The 15481-nt window shown below is 60.4% G+C and overlaps 2 protein-coding genes across 3 annotated transcripts; both read left to right on the forward strand.

Annotated features, from left to right (window-relative positions):
- On the forward strand, positions 1-4774 carry CIRBP (cold inducible RNA binding protein). 2 transcript variants are annotated; one of them, XR_009694149.1, is made up of 8 exons: positions 1-155; positions 1237-1345; positions 1431-1537; positions 1631-1769; positions 1846-1927; positions 2007-2074; positions 4333-4466; positions 4624-4774. XR_009694149.1 is itself a non-coding variant. In XM_061151224.1 (7 exons), the coding sequence occupies exons 2-7, from the start codon at positions 1243-1245 to the stop codon at positions 2440-2442; spliced, it is 516 nt and encodes a 171-aa protein (XP_061007207.1). In that variant the 5' UTR covers positions 1-155; positions 1237-1242; the 3' UTR covers positions 2443-3148. The 2 variants fall into 2 exon arrangements, 1 of the variants encoding a protein (XP_061007207.1); XM_061151224.1 differs by lacking the exons at positions 4333-4466; positions 4624-4774 and adding an exon at positions 2426-3148.
- Positions 4775-5788: 1014 nt separating this feature from the next.
- Positions 5789-8697, forward strand: FAM174C (family with sequence similarity 174 member C). The gene is made up of 3 exons (XM_061151226.1): positions 5789-6090; positions 7392-7508; positions 8328-8697. Coding segments are annotated over exons 1-3 (390 nt in total). The 5' UTR covers positions 5789-5818; the 3' UTR covers positions 8329-8697.
- Positions 8698-15481: the final 6784 nt, after the last annotated feature.

Genomic DNA, 15481 nt, shown 5'->3' on the forward strand with positions numbered 1-15481 from the left:
CGCAGCGCGGGGAGGATAGCTCAGGGGCGGGGCCTGGCGGCGAACTATATAAGGCCAGGCGCACAGCGCCCCCCTCCTCACTCGCGCGTTAGGAGGCTCGAGTCGTTTTGCTGTCCTGTCTTCCCGCCTGCGCCAGGGACCTGCCCAACTCAGTGGTGAGGGCCCTGGTGGCACCGGCTCCACGGGCCCGGGGCGGCGGGCGGCCTGCGGCTAGCTGGGCGGGGCGGTGGCGGCACGCCCTTGGGCGGGGGCGGTGCCAGGGCGGGCACGGGGTGGAGTCCGCCCCGCCAGCGGCGAGGGGCAGCGTAGACCGGGTAGAGCCTTGGCCGGACGGCATTCCCTGTGGGCCAGGCCTGCCGCGAGCGTGACATCTCCGTAAAATGGCGGCCGCGAGCGCGAGACAGCGCCTATCGAAATGGCGGGAGCGCCAATGCCCGGATGGAGTGGCGCAGGACGCGCGCGAGGGCGCATGCGCATGCTGGGCGTGGCCGGGCCAGGGCTCCTCCCCGCTTTCCTATTGGCGTTCTGCGAGGGCAACACAGCACCGTTGCCACCCACGGCTTAAGTTTGGGTCCTAGTTCCGCGGCTGCAGGTCGCCTTCTGGCCTGTTTCTGGCTCCTTGGCGGAAGCCTGTGTCCCAGAAAGGGTCAATCTAAGCACCGCCCCACAATCCCGCCCTGCGTTGGCATCCCAGCGCAGACGACCCCCGCCCCCGCTCCAGCTCCCCCGCCACTCCCTGCACAGTACCATCCAGGGGACCAAGCACTTTGCCATGATGGTCTGGTTAGGACTTAGTCCTCCGGTGTTTGCAAAGTGCGGAAGCCAAGGTGCACTCAGCCCATGGCAGTGGTGGTCGATGCCCTATTTAAGGGTCCAGTGTTACACCTTCTGTGAGGGTGTCACCAGGCTGGAGTTTGGGGGCCCCATGGTCAAGTAGCACTGACGAGCGCGGCAGAACCGCGGTGTGGACCCAGCTCTCGGAGCTCCGAGTATTGGCTGAGAGGGGTGGACTTGGCCCACGCTCAGAGTAGAGGCAAAGGGCCCGAAGTGATAAAGGAATTAAGGGCTTGTTTGAGATGAAGTACTGGGTGTGGGCTTGGGACAGTTAAAGGGCAGCTAAATAATTTCTCACGGTTTCCCCCATGAGCATATGTTACTTGTTTAAAGTAAAATAGGGAGGGGTGAGTTTGGAAGCCCTTGCAGGACCTAAGAGTATTTCAATGGTGTTTTCCTCAGGCCACCATGGCATCAGATGAGGGCAAGCTTTTCGTCGGAGGGCTGAGTTTTGACACCAATGAGCAGTCACTGGAGCAGGTCTTCTCAAAGTACGGACAGATCTCTGAAGGTGAGACTGGTGCCAGAGGAGGTGGCTGAGCAGGGCTGCACACAGGGAGGGCGGGGTCCTGACCTCAGACCTCTCTACTGCACAGTGGTGGTCGTGAAAGACAGGGAGACCCAGCGATCCAGGGGCTTTGGGTTTGTCACCTTTGAAAACATCGACGATGCCAAGGACGCCATGATGGCTATGAATGGGAAGGTGAGGGGTGGCCACTTTGGGGTCCGGAGGGTCTGGGCTGCAGACCTAGGGCGGGAGGTGTAGAGGCTTACTGTGTTCACTCTTGGTCTCCAGTCTGTGGATGGGCGGCAGATCCGGGTGGACCAGGCAGGCAAGTCATCTGATAACCGATCCCGTGGATACCGAGGTGGCTCTGCTGGAGGCCGGGGCTTCTTCCGCGGGGGCCGGGGCCGGGGCCGTGGTTTCTCCAGAGGTGAGTGCCACCTGCGGGGATGAGGTGGGGGGCATTGCTGCAGGAGCTGACACTTTTCCTTCTGTGCCCTCTGTAGGAGGTGGGGACCGCGGCTATGGGGGGAGCAGGTTCGAGTCCAGGAGTGGGGGCTATGGAAGCTCCAGAGACTACTACAGCAGGTGGGGGCAGCGGTAGAGGGTGGGGGCTGGTGGAAACCCCCTGAGGTGCCCTCCATGCCCATCTTTGTCCTTCTTGCAGCCGGAGTCAGGGTGGCGGGTACGACCGGAGCTCTGGCGGGTCCTACAGAGATAGCTACGACAGTTATGGTAAGTGGCACTCCAAGGGCTGGTGGTGGGAGTTCAGTGCGCCTTGGTGCGCTCTGCCAGTCTCGATCAGAGCTGGTTACTCTGCTGACCCTGTAAGGGACAAGACTGCCCTCTTGGGTCTTGGTGCCAGCAGCCACTTCTACTGACCAAGGAGAAAAGGGAGATCCAGGGCCTCTGAGCAGAGTGGGCAGGCAGCATCCGTGCGTGTGGGCCACTGCCACCCTCGGCTGTGGGGGGGTTGGTTGCTCCTGAGGCTGCAGGGCTGGGCCCCCAGGGCCGGGCCAGGCGTGGACTGCTGCCTCTTGCCGTCTGCTTCCGCGCCTTTACACTGTGCCTGCTTCTTGTTCTCAGCTACACACAACGAGTAAAAATCCTTCCTGCTCGAGATCGTCCTTCCAATGGCTGTGTGTTTAAGGATTTGGGGAGCGCCGCTGCATCGTTAGTGTGTAGTGACCACGCCTCCTTGTGCCCACTTCTGTAGTTTTGTTGGTTCTGATCTTGTCAAACACAGCCTGACTGCTTCTGACCCCCAGATGGCCTCACTGCTGCCCTTTGCTTTTTAAGGAAGTGCATTCTGTTTTTAAGGGTTTTTAAATCGTTTTGAAAAGCACATCCAGTTTTACTTTTAACCTTTTTACCACTAGCCAAGAGATTTTTTAGAAAATAACTGGGGGTTGTGAGGGTTTTGTTTTTGTTTTTGGTTGTGTTGCCATTTTCGTTTCTTTTCAGTGGGGTCAACCCCGTGAGGTTGCTCCTTTTTGAGGTTGAACGAACTCTGGATCCGCTCTCTTTGTCGGAAGCTGAGCAAGCTGTGGCTTTTTTCCAACTTGGTGTAACATTTCTGAGTGTAGCGTGGTCAGACCGTGCAGGAGGCAGTGGAGGTGCCCGGGCTGCCCGCCTGTCCTGGGCGACCCACAGTCCCCAAGAGGTTCTTGACAACGTGTGTTTATATTGTCCTTTTTTACTGGAAGTCATACACATATGCCATCACTGTTGTATTTGAAGTGGTTGAGGAATCCTTGTATGCCGTTTTCTTTGGCTTCACGAAGCTGATTAAAAGACTGTCTGAATGAACCTCGCTCTGAGCATCTCCCTTTGATCGCACCACACGCGTCCTGCTGCCAGCTTGAAGCAGGCAGAGTAGAGCAGAGCGGGCAGCTAGAGGACTAGGGCTGCCATCCTGCCTGCAGCTCCCAGAGCTAGAGGAGGAAGGTAGAGCCAGTGACGCTGGCTGGGCCCCTGTGACCACTGACTGCCCCCACCCAGTTAGGCGAGCAGGTGGGTGACGGGAGTGGGCTCTCGGACTGCAGGGCAGCCCTGGGATTCTTCTGGCCATGGCAGCTGGAGGGCTCGATGGGCGGGCAGCCTAGCAGGGACAGTGGACATGGGGGCGCCCAACGCTGACCCTGAGCCCCTTAATCTAGAATCAGGCCAGAGAGCGAGCGGATGCAGACAGTGTCCCTGGGTGACCACAGACTGACTGGCTCATTAGCTAGCTCTGCTGTTGCTTTACAAGTTCTGAGCATTCTCTGCTAGCCTATGGAAGCTGCAGCCCCTCGGAGGACAGAAGTGTTGTGCGCCCAACAGAACCCTCTGAGACGCAAGCCGCTCCCTGGGCTAGCTCATATGTGGAGATAGTCCTGTCACCGAGGTAACTCCTTTTGCTCGTCCGCATTCCTCCTCTCTCGGGCGCTCATATGAAAGGAAAGCCATATTACCCGGGGAATGTTCCTTTGACTTTTTTGCTTTTCTATTTTTTTTCTTTTTTATTTTTTTTAAATAAAAACAAGGTGGAACCAAAGGCAGGCCCCAGCCATTTGCCCTTCCCCACCTGCAGCCAGGCGAGCAGCCTGGGCAGTTGAGCTTCACCGGTAGGTTCCACCCGATAGTAGGATTGGAGACCACCAAACGCCCTGCCTTTTGGAATTTTTTGTTCATCAATTGACTGTCTTTTCCAGACCTCTTTAAGTCACACTCCTAACTAGTTCTCTACGGTGTCTGCTGCTGCCATGACATTTTCCCCAGAGCTTGTGCCGTTTTCTAAGCAGCTCCGTCCCAAGTGGGTGGCTGGCTCTGCTTAAGAGTGGAAGGTAGCCTGACCCATCTGAAAGGCTCAGGCCTGCTCATGGCGGGGCCTCAGGTTGGCCCCGATGACTAGCTTGAGACCCTCCCAGGAGCTGTGGATTGTTCTGGGGGAAGCAGGGAGGGGAGCTCAGCTCTGCCAGGGGGTAAGGGCTAACACTCGTTTGCTTTGGCAGGTTGAATGGAAGTCAGTGTGACCCGGAGGAAGTGTGGCCTGAGAACAGTGTTGACCTGGGGTTCCTGTCCCAGGAGGGACTCTACCCAGGATCGAGCCAGAGGCACGGATGCCTGCCCTCGCAGCCCGTCGCCTGTAAGTGCTTCCTGGGGTGGGAGGCATGTGGCCCTTTGGCCCAGGCCCTTGCAGTGGGTTCTCCCCTCCCGGCATCATGATCCATTGGGGACAGTGTCTTCGCCTCCTGCTGGAGTGGCCCTTGTGCTCCCCCCAATCCCTCCTATCTTTTCAGCAGATGTTTTACTGGCAAGGTTGGGGCACGGGGTTCAAGGTGCTCCAGGAGGACAGGCCTGTGGTGCTGGCAAGGCGGTCGGTCCTCACCCGCGATGTGACAAGAAAGTGTGGAAGTCACGTTTGAATAAAGGGATGGTGTGTCCACCCACAAATCTTGAGTCTCGTTTGGGGCGTGGTGTGGAGGGCGGACACCAATTCTGCAGGGGTGGTCCAGATGGGAGGGGTGTGGTGGAGAGTCCACTGGAGAAAACCTATTTCGGCCTGCCTTCTGGGCATGAGCTGGAATCAAACCAGGAAGACCAGCTTGACAGCTCATTGCCGCCTTGGGCTGTTCCCCTGGGATTGTTCTATCAGGGTCTGAGGGTGTGGCCAGACTGAGCAGAGGAGGAGGTGGTTCCTTGGGTCCCCCATCCCGGGGGGGCAGGCATCTCTCCCAGAGCCCAGGCTGAGGTCTTGGTAGTGACCTTGGGCATCTTCATCTTTGCAGCCCAAGGGGCTGGTGGCCCTGCTCCCAAGCTGCTTGCTTTCTGCCCCAGTCTTGGGGTGCAGAACATTAGGGTTGAGCCGTGGTTCCACTGCCTCGGGCTCTGGGCTGGTTGTATTAACTCCGAGCAGGGTGTGGCCCTGTGAGGTCCAGGTCACTGGCTTAACTCCCTGCTTCTCCCACGGGATGTGTTTGGTCTCTTCTGGTCTCCCCCACCCCCAAAAGCAGGATGTGCAGGTTCGGGGCCTGGATGTCTCCTCCACGGGAGGATCAGGCCCAGTGTGCCACCGCGCAGCTGTCACCGTAGCCCAGGGCTAGTTGGGTGGGGACGCAAATGTTCCCAGGGCCCACCTGGGAGGGAGGCCCTCCGGATCCCGTGCCATCTGCCTCCGCATCAAAGTCCCTGACACTGGTAGGTGTTCCCAATAACCCGCTCCCGACGTGGCGTGCGGGGCGGCCGCGGTGCTCACGCTCCGGTCGGGAGACAGGACTGAGGCTTCGAGCCCTCAGGGGCAGGCTGAGCGAGGAGCCGGCCGGCTCTGGACGCGGGGAAACAAGAGCCCAGGTGAAGTGAGGTGAACGGCCGGGGGAGTGGCTAGGCATTTCCGGCTACGAGGCCACGCCCCTGAATCCCGTTGGCTGACACTGCCCCACGCCATTGAATGACAGCGCCTAAAGAGGGGCGGGGCGCAACTAGCGCTTCCGCCGGGCCATGGGGCCGCGCTTGCTGCCGCCGCGGCTCCTGCTGCTGTCGGCGCTCTTGCTGCCGCCACTGCTGTGCGGAGCCGAGGACACGCCCCCGTCACCACAGGCCACGTTGCCGCCGCCGCCCGTCGTGACGAACGGGAGCCAGCCGGCTGCACCGCACAACAACACACATCCGCGGCCGCCGGGCTCGCCGGGCTCGCCACTGCTGCGCTCTCTCTACGTGGTTACGGGCCTCATCGTTCTGGCCGCGCTCTACTTCCTCATCCGGGCATTCAGGTGCGTCAGGCGCACGCCGCCGCCGCCCGGGCGCGGCCAATCCTCGCGCGCCTCGCGCCCCACGTGCTTAGGCGCCCGAAGCCCAGTGCGCCAGCGTCACGTGGCTGGTGGGGTGGGTGCGGTAAGAGAGTCACGTGATGCGCTGTTATTTTTCTGAAGTTTGGGTGCTGCTGTTGCTAGTCTTCCGAGGGAGCCTCGGAGGCGAGAGGTTGTGGGTTGCGTAGGGCACCGGGAGTCTCCGGAACACTATGCGGCTCCGCCAGCCTGGCGACGAGCGTCGCGGCCACCATTCCAATTTGCGTCTGCGAGCCGGGGCTGGCCGCATCGTTCCCTGTAGTTAATGCTCACAGCCCGGCCGGTGCCAGACCGGAGCCTGCCCCGGCGCTTTGCTGCTCCTGTTCAGTCTAGGGCTGGACATGATTATTGGTGTCTAGGTTCTGCCCATGCTCCCCCAAGTTGAGGACCCTCTTGCTTTTCCCGCCTGCAATACGGGAGACCTGGGTTCGATCCCTGGGTTGGGAAAATCCCCTGGAGAAGGGAAAGGCAACCCACTCCAGTATTCTGGCCTGGAGAATCCCTTGGACGGAGGAGCCTGGCAGGCTGCAGTCCATGGGGTCGCAAAGAGTCGGACACAACTGAAGCGACTTCACTTTCTTTCACTTTGCTTTTCCCGAGGCATACCCCCTGCCTGGTGCGGGACCTTTGGCCCCTCCTCGGGCCCCTGACCTCCGCATTTGGCTTCCTCTCTGGGATTGATCTCCAGAGAGCCTGTGTCCCACAGAGCTGACCATGTTCAGGCGCTTTCAACGGGCATTTTCTGTCTTCCTCGAACACTGCTGTGGGTGCACAACGCTTGTCTCCATGTCACTGCACGCTGTATCCATCATAGAGGCCTCATAAAGACCTCGCGGTTTCCCTGGTGGTGGTCGGGAGCCAGAGCTTCTGTCTGAGACAGCTCTCAACTTGATGTTTCTGGCAAACCCTAATACTTTCTCTGAGACTCAGTCTTCTTATCTGTATAGTGGGAGAAATGCCCCCCCCCCCCAAGGGTCCTAGCTCGGGGGGTGGGGGTGGGGGACTGCCAAGGGAGATGTCCACCTTTTGTTATTGATATAAGAGCAATTGACGAACGTTGTGACCATTGTGAGAAGAAGTGCAATTAAGCCGGGAAGGTACACTGCAAGGCTTTGGGAGTCATGCAGAGGAGGATTATGGGGAAAGGTGGGAAGCTGGACAGGGGGTCAGCAGCTTCACGGAGAGGTCGTGAGAGAGTCACTGAGTGAGCCTGGGCCTGCTTTCAGATTGAAAAAGCCACAGAGGAGGAGATATGGGCTCCTGGCCAACACCGAGGACCCCACCGAGATGACCTCGATGGACAGTGATGAGGAGACGGTCTTTGAGACAAGAAACCTGAGATGGTAGGGTAGCACTCTACACACTTTCAGGGGCTCCTTGGGTGGATTGGGGGTGGGATCAGCAGGAAGAGAGTCAGGTGGATCACCTGTGCCTGTGCTCAGCATAGTCAGCACCCAGCAGCAGGGATGGGCCTGGAGTGAGCACTGTTTTGCTGTCACAGGCTGCATGGCCTTATCTGAGGCTCCTGTCTCACAGTTTCAGTTTCCCATTTCTTTTTTTTTTTTTTTCAGTTTCCCATTTCTTTAACATGGGAACTAGCTGTATGGTTGGAGTAGGTGAGCACTTCCTCTTTGCCTGACACTGAAGGCCAAGATCAGTGTCAGAGATGGAGGATTCCTGCCAGGTGCTACCAAAGCTGCGGGATGGGTCTGAGACTGCCTCTCCAGCGCCCAGCCCTAGGAAGAGTGTCTCAGACACAGGGAGAGCAGAGAAGAGAGTGGGTTGACAACTGAGGTGACCCAGGGGCTTTGGGCTCAGGGCCAGCGACTGCCTGAGCGGGATTGATGGCCCCTTTAACCCCAGCATGTTGCAGGCTCAGGCCCAGAAGCTTGGAGACCGTAGAATGATTCTGACTTTCTGGCCCCCTTCCTACCCCCAGAGGGAGGCGTGGGTATGGTCTACGAATCCCTCTGGTGTCTGCATCTCCTGGCTATGGCACCTACAGCCTTTCCCCCCAGGTCGGGAGTCAGCAAGGCCTGCAGGCTGGGGGCAGGGGCTGGGATGTTAGAGGGCTCAGCACTCAGTCTGAAACACAGCTGGGTGGGGGCAAAGTGGGGTGGGCTCACCCACATTTCTCACCACCTTCTACTCCTCCTTTCCAGATGTTTGGTTCGGGAAGGCAGCATTTCCAGTGGCCCTGGGGGAAGGATGAAAGGCAGGGGCCCTCCCAGTGCTTGGAACACCCTGCCTGGACCAGAGAGTGTGTGTGGGGCCCTCCCAGCCCACTGGAAGCCAACTCAGCCCTCTCTGCAGACAGGACTGCCCAGGTTACCAGGTGGAAGCCAGAGGGGCACCTGTAGCCCCACACAGGACTCTGAGGCCCCTGGCCATGATGTGACTTATATCAGTCGCCCTCACTGGTGGGAATGCAGCAGCCCCAGGCTGAGGCCTAGAAGGCGGGCAGGCTGGGTGTCCTGTCTGGGAGCACCATTCCTCTGGGGCGGGGACAATAAAGGCAGCAGTGCTTTTGTAGCTGGTACCCAGCTCCACAGCGGGCCAGACCCAGCGCCCTGGCTCACGGGTGGGGCAGGGGGCAAGCAGATCTGGGTCCATGTCAGCCTCAGTTCTCCCACCTGTGACCATCTGGATCATCCCTAGCTGTTCAGAGGGTCCCATGGGGAATCCCACAAAGGAGGGATAGAGATGGGGGAGACCTGCCCCCACCTGTCTGGAAGAAGACCCTGCCACTAGTTACCTCTAGGCTTAGTAAAGGATAACTCCTATTTGTCCACCAAACTGCTTAAGGGCTTCCCTTCCAGGCCGACTTCAGCCCAGGGCCCCTCAAAGGTGGTGTCCTCTGCTTCACCACACACTACTACTCCAGAGTCATTTCTCACAGAGCCCCAGGCTGCAGCATCCAGGTCTGGAGCCAGCCGAGGCTCCCCGTGCCCACCCTGCCCTCCTTTCAGCCTCCAGTGAAATCACTGGTGAACCTGATCCCCCATCCCAGGCAATCTGTGCTGGCACTCAGGCCTCTCTTCTGGCCTCCCGAGTCCCACGGGGACACCTGAATTCCACAGTGTGTGGCTCAGTGCCCATCTTGGCCACCTCAGTCCCATATCTGGAACTTAAACCACTTTCAGGCATCTTGAGTCCCATCAGGGCAACTGATCCCCATTCTGGGCACCTGAACCCCTTAGGGGTACCTCAGTCCCCATCCTCATAATCTGGGATTCATCCTGGCACCTGACCCCATAGGGGTGTTTCAGTCCCCATCTTGACCATCTGAGGCCCATACTGGTCACCTGAGTCCCACTGGAGTACCTTGGTTCCCATCCCTTGTGATGGGCTTGATGAGTTCCTCTGTGGGCCTTGTTTCTAGGCAGAGTCTGGCTCTGGCCTGTTCCCTGCTGCACCCTATAAATGTGGTTGTGGAAAGCAGGACCAGTGTGGCTGGCCTGTAGCTCTGTGCCCAGCCTGAGGTTACCCTCAGGCCTCTGGCTGAAAGCATGGAGGCCACGTTGTTAGAAGGAGCTGTCATCAGAGGGAGCTGCCACCAGGTGGCAGCCTTGTGCTGCACAGTCTCTACCCTGTTGGCCTACAGTCCCAGGTGTGGCCTGAGCCAAACTTTGTACAGGTGGGGAAATAGGCTCGGCTGGGGCCCTGTTTCTCACACCTGAGCTCCACCTTGCTGCCATGTCCACCATGGGGTGGTCTGAGCGTGCTGCCCACTCAAGCCTCGTCAGCCCCTCTGGCCAGTCTCCCTCAGACCTGCTGACCCTTCCCGCCCAGCCTGAGCCTGGATTCCTGAAGAAGCACCATCTCTGTCACAGCTGGTCCCCCCTACCTCCAGCCGGGGTCCTTTGCGTTGGCTCACAGTTGACTTCTTTCTCTGTTGGCAATATCTCCCATCATGCCCAAGGCTGCTCACAATTCCTTTTCCCCTTCTGATGCACTGCTGCCACCTCCAGGAGGTCCTCCCTGACTGCCCACTACCATTCTTTGGCAGAACCTTGTACAGAGTGGCCGGCAGGTCCCCAGTAACCAGGGAAGGCTGAGGAACTGAGGCCACAGTCCCAGGGAGGCACTGAGATGACATTCCCCCAACCCAACCCCCCTGCTCCCTCCCCATCTGTTCCACCTGTGGGTCTTTCCACGCATCTCTGCTTTTTTGTCTCTGTGTCTCTGTCTTTATTTGATTCTGAAGCCTTGCTTACCTCCCTATTGGTGTCTCTCACCATCTGCACTGCCTCTCCCTCGGCCCCCCTCCGTTTCCGTCTGTCCCTCTCTGTCACTCGGGCTCTCTCTGTGCCTGACTCACTGGGACACGCTTTTAACAGGCACGCAGACACCGTCCACGGCCCGCCCCTCCTGTGATCTGCGCCCCTTTCCCACAGCTCTGAGCAATTTCTCCAGCTTCAAAAGGCACATTAATTACTCTAATGAGGTCAGGAGAGACCCCGAGCTCTGCCATCCTGAGCCGGGAACACACCGCGTGCCCCCGCAGCCCTGCACCTCCTGCCCGCCCCTCTCCGCCCCCCTCGGGTGGGACGGGGAGCCCCGCCCGCTACCCGGCCCCTGTGCCTGTCAGCGCAGTCAGTGCGCGCACCCGCGCCCCCCGCCCCGCACCCCCCGCATTAGTGTCAAGTAATTGGCAGCCCCCGCCAAGGTTAATGCACTATTAGCAGGAAGTTATCAGCGGCTAAAAGCCGGGAGAGGGGCCTGTCAGCGCGAGATGAAAGGCCCTGGGGCCCGGCTGGCTGGAGGGACACGTGTGCGTGTATGCGTGCGTGTATGTGTGCATGCCGGATCTGGAGGCCTTCCAGCACCTTCTTCCACCTTGTGCACTCATGCACGGGCATAGACGTGACACACAGCCACGGGGAAACGCGACATGGCAGCCACGCATGCGGGATGCACACAGGACACAAGTCCACACTCGTGCAGGGGTGTCGCTCGCAGCCGGTCCCAAGCCCGTGCCAGGTGCGGATGCGCAGACTCATGGCCTGCACCCTCGAGGCCCCTTCCACCACTTTCGTCCCCTCCACTCGCTACCTGGGGAGTGCCCACTGGACAGGCCGCAAACCAGCCCCTCGGCCTGCCGGGGCCACGTGGGAGTCTCTGGCTCTTGGGTGGCTCGCTGTGCGCGAAACACCCTGCCCCCAACTTCCTATCTCCATCTGGGGAATGGGGCCAGGTGGGGGCGGGGGAGGCTGGACACCTTGGGCTCAGAAAGTGGGTAGCCAGTGGTCAAGGCCAGGCGTCTTCCCTGGAGAGCCGGCTCCTCTGCCACCTCCTGCTCACCTGGGATCAGCAGGCAAGGGAGCTGTGCCCTCTGGATGTTCTGGGACCTCTTCCCTGATCCCCCATTCTTCCGGTGGGACTCAGGGCCCCCCATCTCCTGCTCTCTGGGCTGTCTGAGCCACCACCTCCCTCCTTCTGGCGGCCCTTCATGTCCAGGCGCCCACCGAGGCATGACTCCGCCCACAGCTGTGTCAGCTGGTGGACCAGCTGTTTAGATGTACCTTCACTGAAAGTAAGTGATGTCTAAAACCCTGCTCCTTATCCTGATGTCACATGTTCTGTGCCCAGTACCCACATGGAGCTGCTGGTGGTGGCTGTGTTGGACCCAGCAGATCTGAAACTTGGCCATCCTTGTGGGAAGTTCTTTTGGACAGCAGTGGTCTAGTCCCCAGACTGGCAGGTGGCCCTGGGAGGAGGGGGGCTGTGTCCTGGGCCCTGCAACTGGGAGGGTGAACCGGGGGTAGGAAGGAGGTGGGGAGGGGAGAGGAGGAGGGAGGGACATTGCAGGGGAGGCACCTGGTTGGTTGGGCTCTGGCCTGGTTGGGGGTTTACAGGGATGTTAGATGTGGGCCGAGGTTCCAGGGCCTGACTGGACACTGGACACAAGGGTGGGAATTTTAATTGATCAGCAAGAGAAAGGGACAGGTGTGTTTGTTTATTCTCAGTAACAGCCTGGGGAGCTCTCCTTGAGACCTCTCCCACATGCCAGCAGATGCCTGCTCCCCACTGCCTGTGGGGATACACACCACACCCCACTCTGACCTGGGCCTGTGGAGCCCCAGACCTGCCAAGGCGCCCACCCTCCCAGCAACCCTTTCCTGCCTCCTGAAAAACTCTTGAATCAGAGCAGGTGATGGATTTGGTCCACTTTTTTCTGTAATGAGCAATTCCTCCCCACATATTTTTAGCTTTCTCCAAGGCTCCGCAGCCTTTGAAGGTTGAGGGTGCCCTGGACACTGATCCCCAGCCCTGGCGATTCTGCCGAACCTTGCTGGAGTGCCACAGGTCATGGGTGCTGGGTGGTGGGCACTGGACTTGGGATTAGTGGGCGGGTGATGGGGGGTGGGTGATGTGCTGGGGGTGGTGGGCAGTGGGTGAGCAGGGGTGGGTACTGGGTAGGGCTAGTGGGTGCTGGGCCGGGAATAGTGGGTAGTGGGTGATTGGTCACAGTTGTTGGGCAGTAGGCGGTGAGTGGTGGACCAGAGCTGATGGGCACAGGCTAGGGGCAGGTCTGGGCCTGGCTCAGTTGAGACCCTCCCAGAGTCTGAGGCAGACCTTCAAGCCTAGGAGAGCAGACCACTGTGAACAGGGACAGACCCCCATCAAAGACCCTGTCCTGGGTCTGAAGCTGAGGCCGACAGTCAGCTCTCAGTGACCCCTGTCCCTGAACTGAGCCTTGAATTAAGACTGACCCCTGTCCCCGGAGTGAGCCTGACATCTGACCCTTGACTCCATGACCCCTGACCTCAGCTGACCTCCTGATGGCTGGTCTGGAGACCAGAATGGCCACGCACTCTGGAAGGGGACAGAGCCTCCTGGGCACCCACAGTGGTCCCCACCAGGCAGGGGTCCCCAAGGGCAGCTGGGCAGCTGTGCCTGCGGCCCCATCCCCGCCTCGCCTGGGGCCAGGCCATGGAGCTGCCCTGCCCTCCCCTCCCCGGGCCCCCTCCTCCGGGAGCGGCCAGCGGGCACAGGGAGGTTGAATGGGGGACGTGTGCTTTGTTCCTGTCCCCGCTCGGGCTCTGACCTTGAGAGAGAGACGAGAACAGAAGGAAAACGGAGCTTCTGCTCAAATCCTCTCAGCAGCGGCAGCGGCGGCGGCTCCCGCCTCGGTGGCCCCTGCATGCAAATGAGTCGACCCATCCCAGCCTCAGCCAGGGCATCCCCTTGCCCGCTGTGCCCTTCCGACACCCCCACCCCTGCAGGTCCAAGTCCTGCTGGGTGTGACAGAGAAGACCCCCCCCACCCATGAGGTCTCATGACGTGGGAGGGGGCTCTTGTCCCAGGGCAGCGAGAGCTTCCAGGTGGTCCCCTTTGGCAGCCAGGCCTGGCCCCCTGGGCTCATGGCCCCTGTCCCTGGGCTTGGGCCCCACGCCTCCCTGAGTGGCCACCCCATCACTCCCCAGAGAGCCAGACCAGCCAGCCTGGGCCAAGCCTGGCCTGTGTGGCTGGAGCCCCAGACTTGGGCTCCAGTGGTCCAGACAGACTGTTTGGCAGCCTTGCCAGGTGAGCCTGGGCCAGTTCTGGTCCTCTTTCAGCCTTCTGGGCCTGCCCCGGCCACTGCCAGGGGCGGGAGGTGGGGCATGTTCCTACCTTCCTGTGTGGAGCCCTCTAGGCTAGGCCTGGGACTTCAGACTCCAGCAGACTACAGTCAATGGACAAGATCCGGAAGCCAGAACACCCCAAAGAGATGGGCAGAGTTCCCTGGAAGGCAGAGGACAGACAACCTTGTGGGTGGGGCTGGGGGTGAGGAGGGCTGAAACATGGGGAGGACAGTCCTTGAAGGAAGAACTGAAATTTAACAGGAGGAAAGGGGAAGGCCTCCCAGGTAGCAGCCTGAGCAAAAAGGGGTAAGTTCCGGAGGAGAATGCTCAGGGAACACCTGGCACATGCCCACAGCGTATCCGAAATGCATTTACCCTCCCCACCTGACTGTAGTGAAGCTCTGGCCTCTCCCGTGAGTTTTCTGCAAGGAGTTCTGATAATCCCTCACGCATGACCTTTCAGCTCTAGGCTCCCAGACTCTGTGCCAGGCTAGGCCTGGAAGAGAGAAACAAGTCCAGAGAGGTAGAACCTGGCTGGGCACTGCTGACACTTTCCAGCCAGCACTTGGTGACAGTGTACCTTCACAAACTCAGAGTCTGATAAGAGCCGAAATGAAGGACAGGACCCCATTTCCTGGCCCACAGTCAGCCTCCTCCCAACCAACTTGTTCCCCACACCCAGGAGTGGTCACTTTGAGTGCCCCAAACGGGTCAGGCACTCTAGCCCTTTGCTCTACCCTCTTGCCAGACACCCTTCCTGCTCTTTGCCCTGGTCAGACTCCCCGTCCTCCCACCTCCTGCTGGCCTGGAGCCCAGTCTGGGCTGCTGGGTGTACTGGGCACCTGCTATGCTTGGTACCCTTTGTGGCTGAGGTCAGGATTTCTGTTTCCTTTCCTAGATGAGGAGACAGACTCAATGAGAATTCACCACCCCCGTGAGGGGGGGCGGGGAGGTGTGTCCCTGGGGTCCTGCAAGGAGGCAGCAGTGGCTGCTGACTTCCCATTTTGGGCAGTGAGACTGCAAAACCCTTCATCAGGATGGACAGGGTGGCTCGGTGTTGGGGGAGCCTGGGTTAGGATTCTGGGGTCCGGGTTTGACTGTGGGAGGGCACAGGGAGGTGAGCCATTTCTGGGTCTTCTGTTCCCTTCGCCTGGTTGGCTTTCCAGACCAGATTGCTGGCTTGAATGGAGGTGGTTGAGGACAACTCCGCGACCCTGGGTGGGTCCCCTATGATGACGAAGGTGCACTCAGGGCCCCACAGAGTTGGGATGACAGGGGGCAGGACCTGGGGCACGGGGTGAAAGTAGCCCGACCGGGGGAGGCATCCCGGACAGTCTGGGTGGAACGGGGGTATGGGGAGGTGGGGGCGCGGTTGGGGCTGCAGCCCCCCGCCCAGCCCCCGCGTGGCCGGGGCACGGCAGGAGGGGGCGCCCGCGGCCCTCCCGGCGTTCGGGCGGGACAAAGGCCGGAGCCCCGGCCCCTCCCCGGCGGGTGCGGTGGTGACGGCCCGCGCTCTTAGTGTCCGCGCGGCCGGGCCGGCGCCCGGGGCGACCCCGGCGCCCCGCCCGCCGCCGCCTGACTTCTCGGCGCCCGAGGTCGCGCGCGCTCAGGCGGGGGCGGCTGGGGATCTCCAAGCGCCGGCGCGCCCTCCTCCCGCCCGCCCCGCGTCCGCCCGCTCGGCGGCGGCGGAGGAGGCGGAGACGGCTGGCAGGCGGCGGCCAGGCGAGCGCGGCGGCCGGACCGGGGCC

This window comes from Dama dama, chromosome 9, assembly GCF_033118175.1.
Source record: "Dama dama isolate Ldn47 chromosome 9, ASM3311817v1, whole genome shotgun sequence".
Classification (NCBI taxonomy): domain Eukaryota; kingdom Metazoa; phylum Chordata; class Mammalia; order Artiodactyla; family Cervidae; genus Dama; species Dama dama.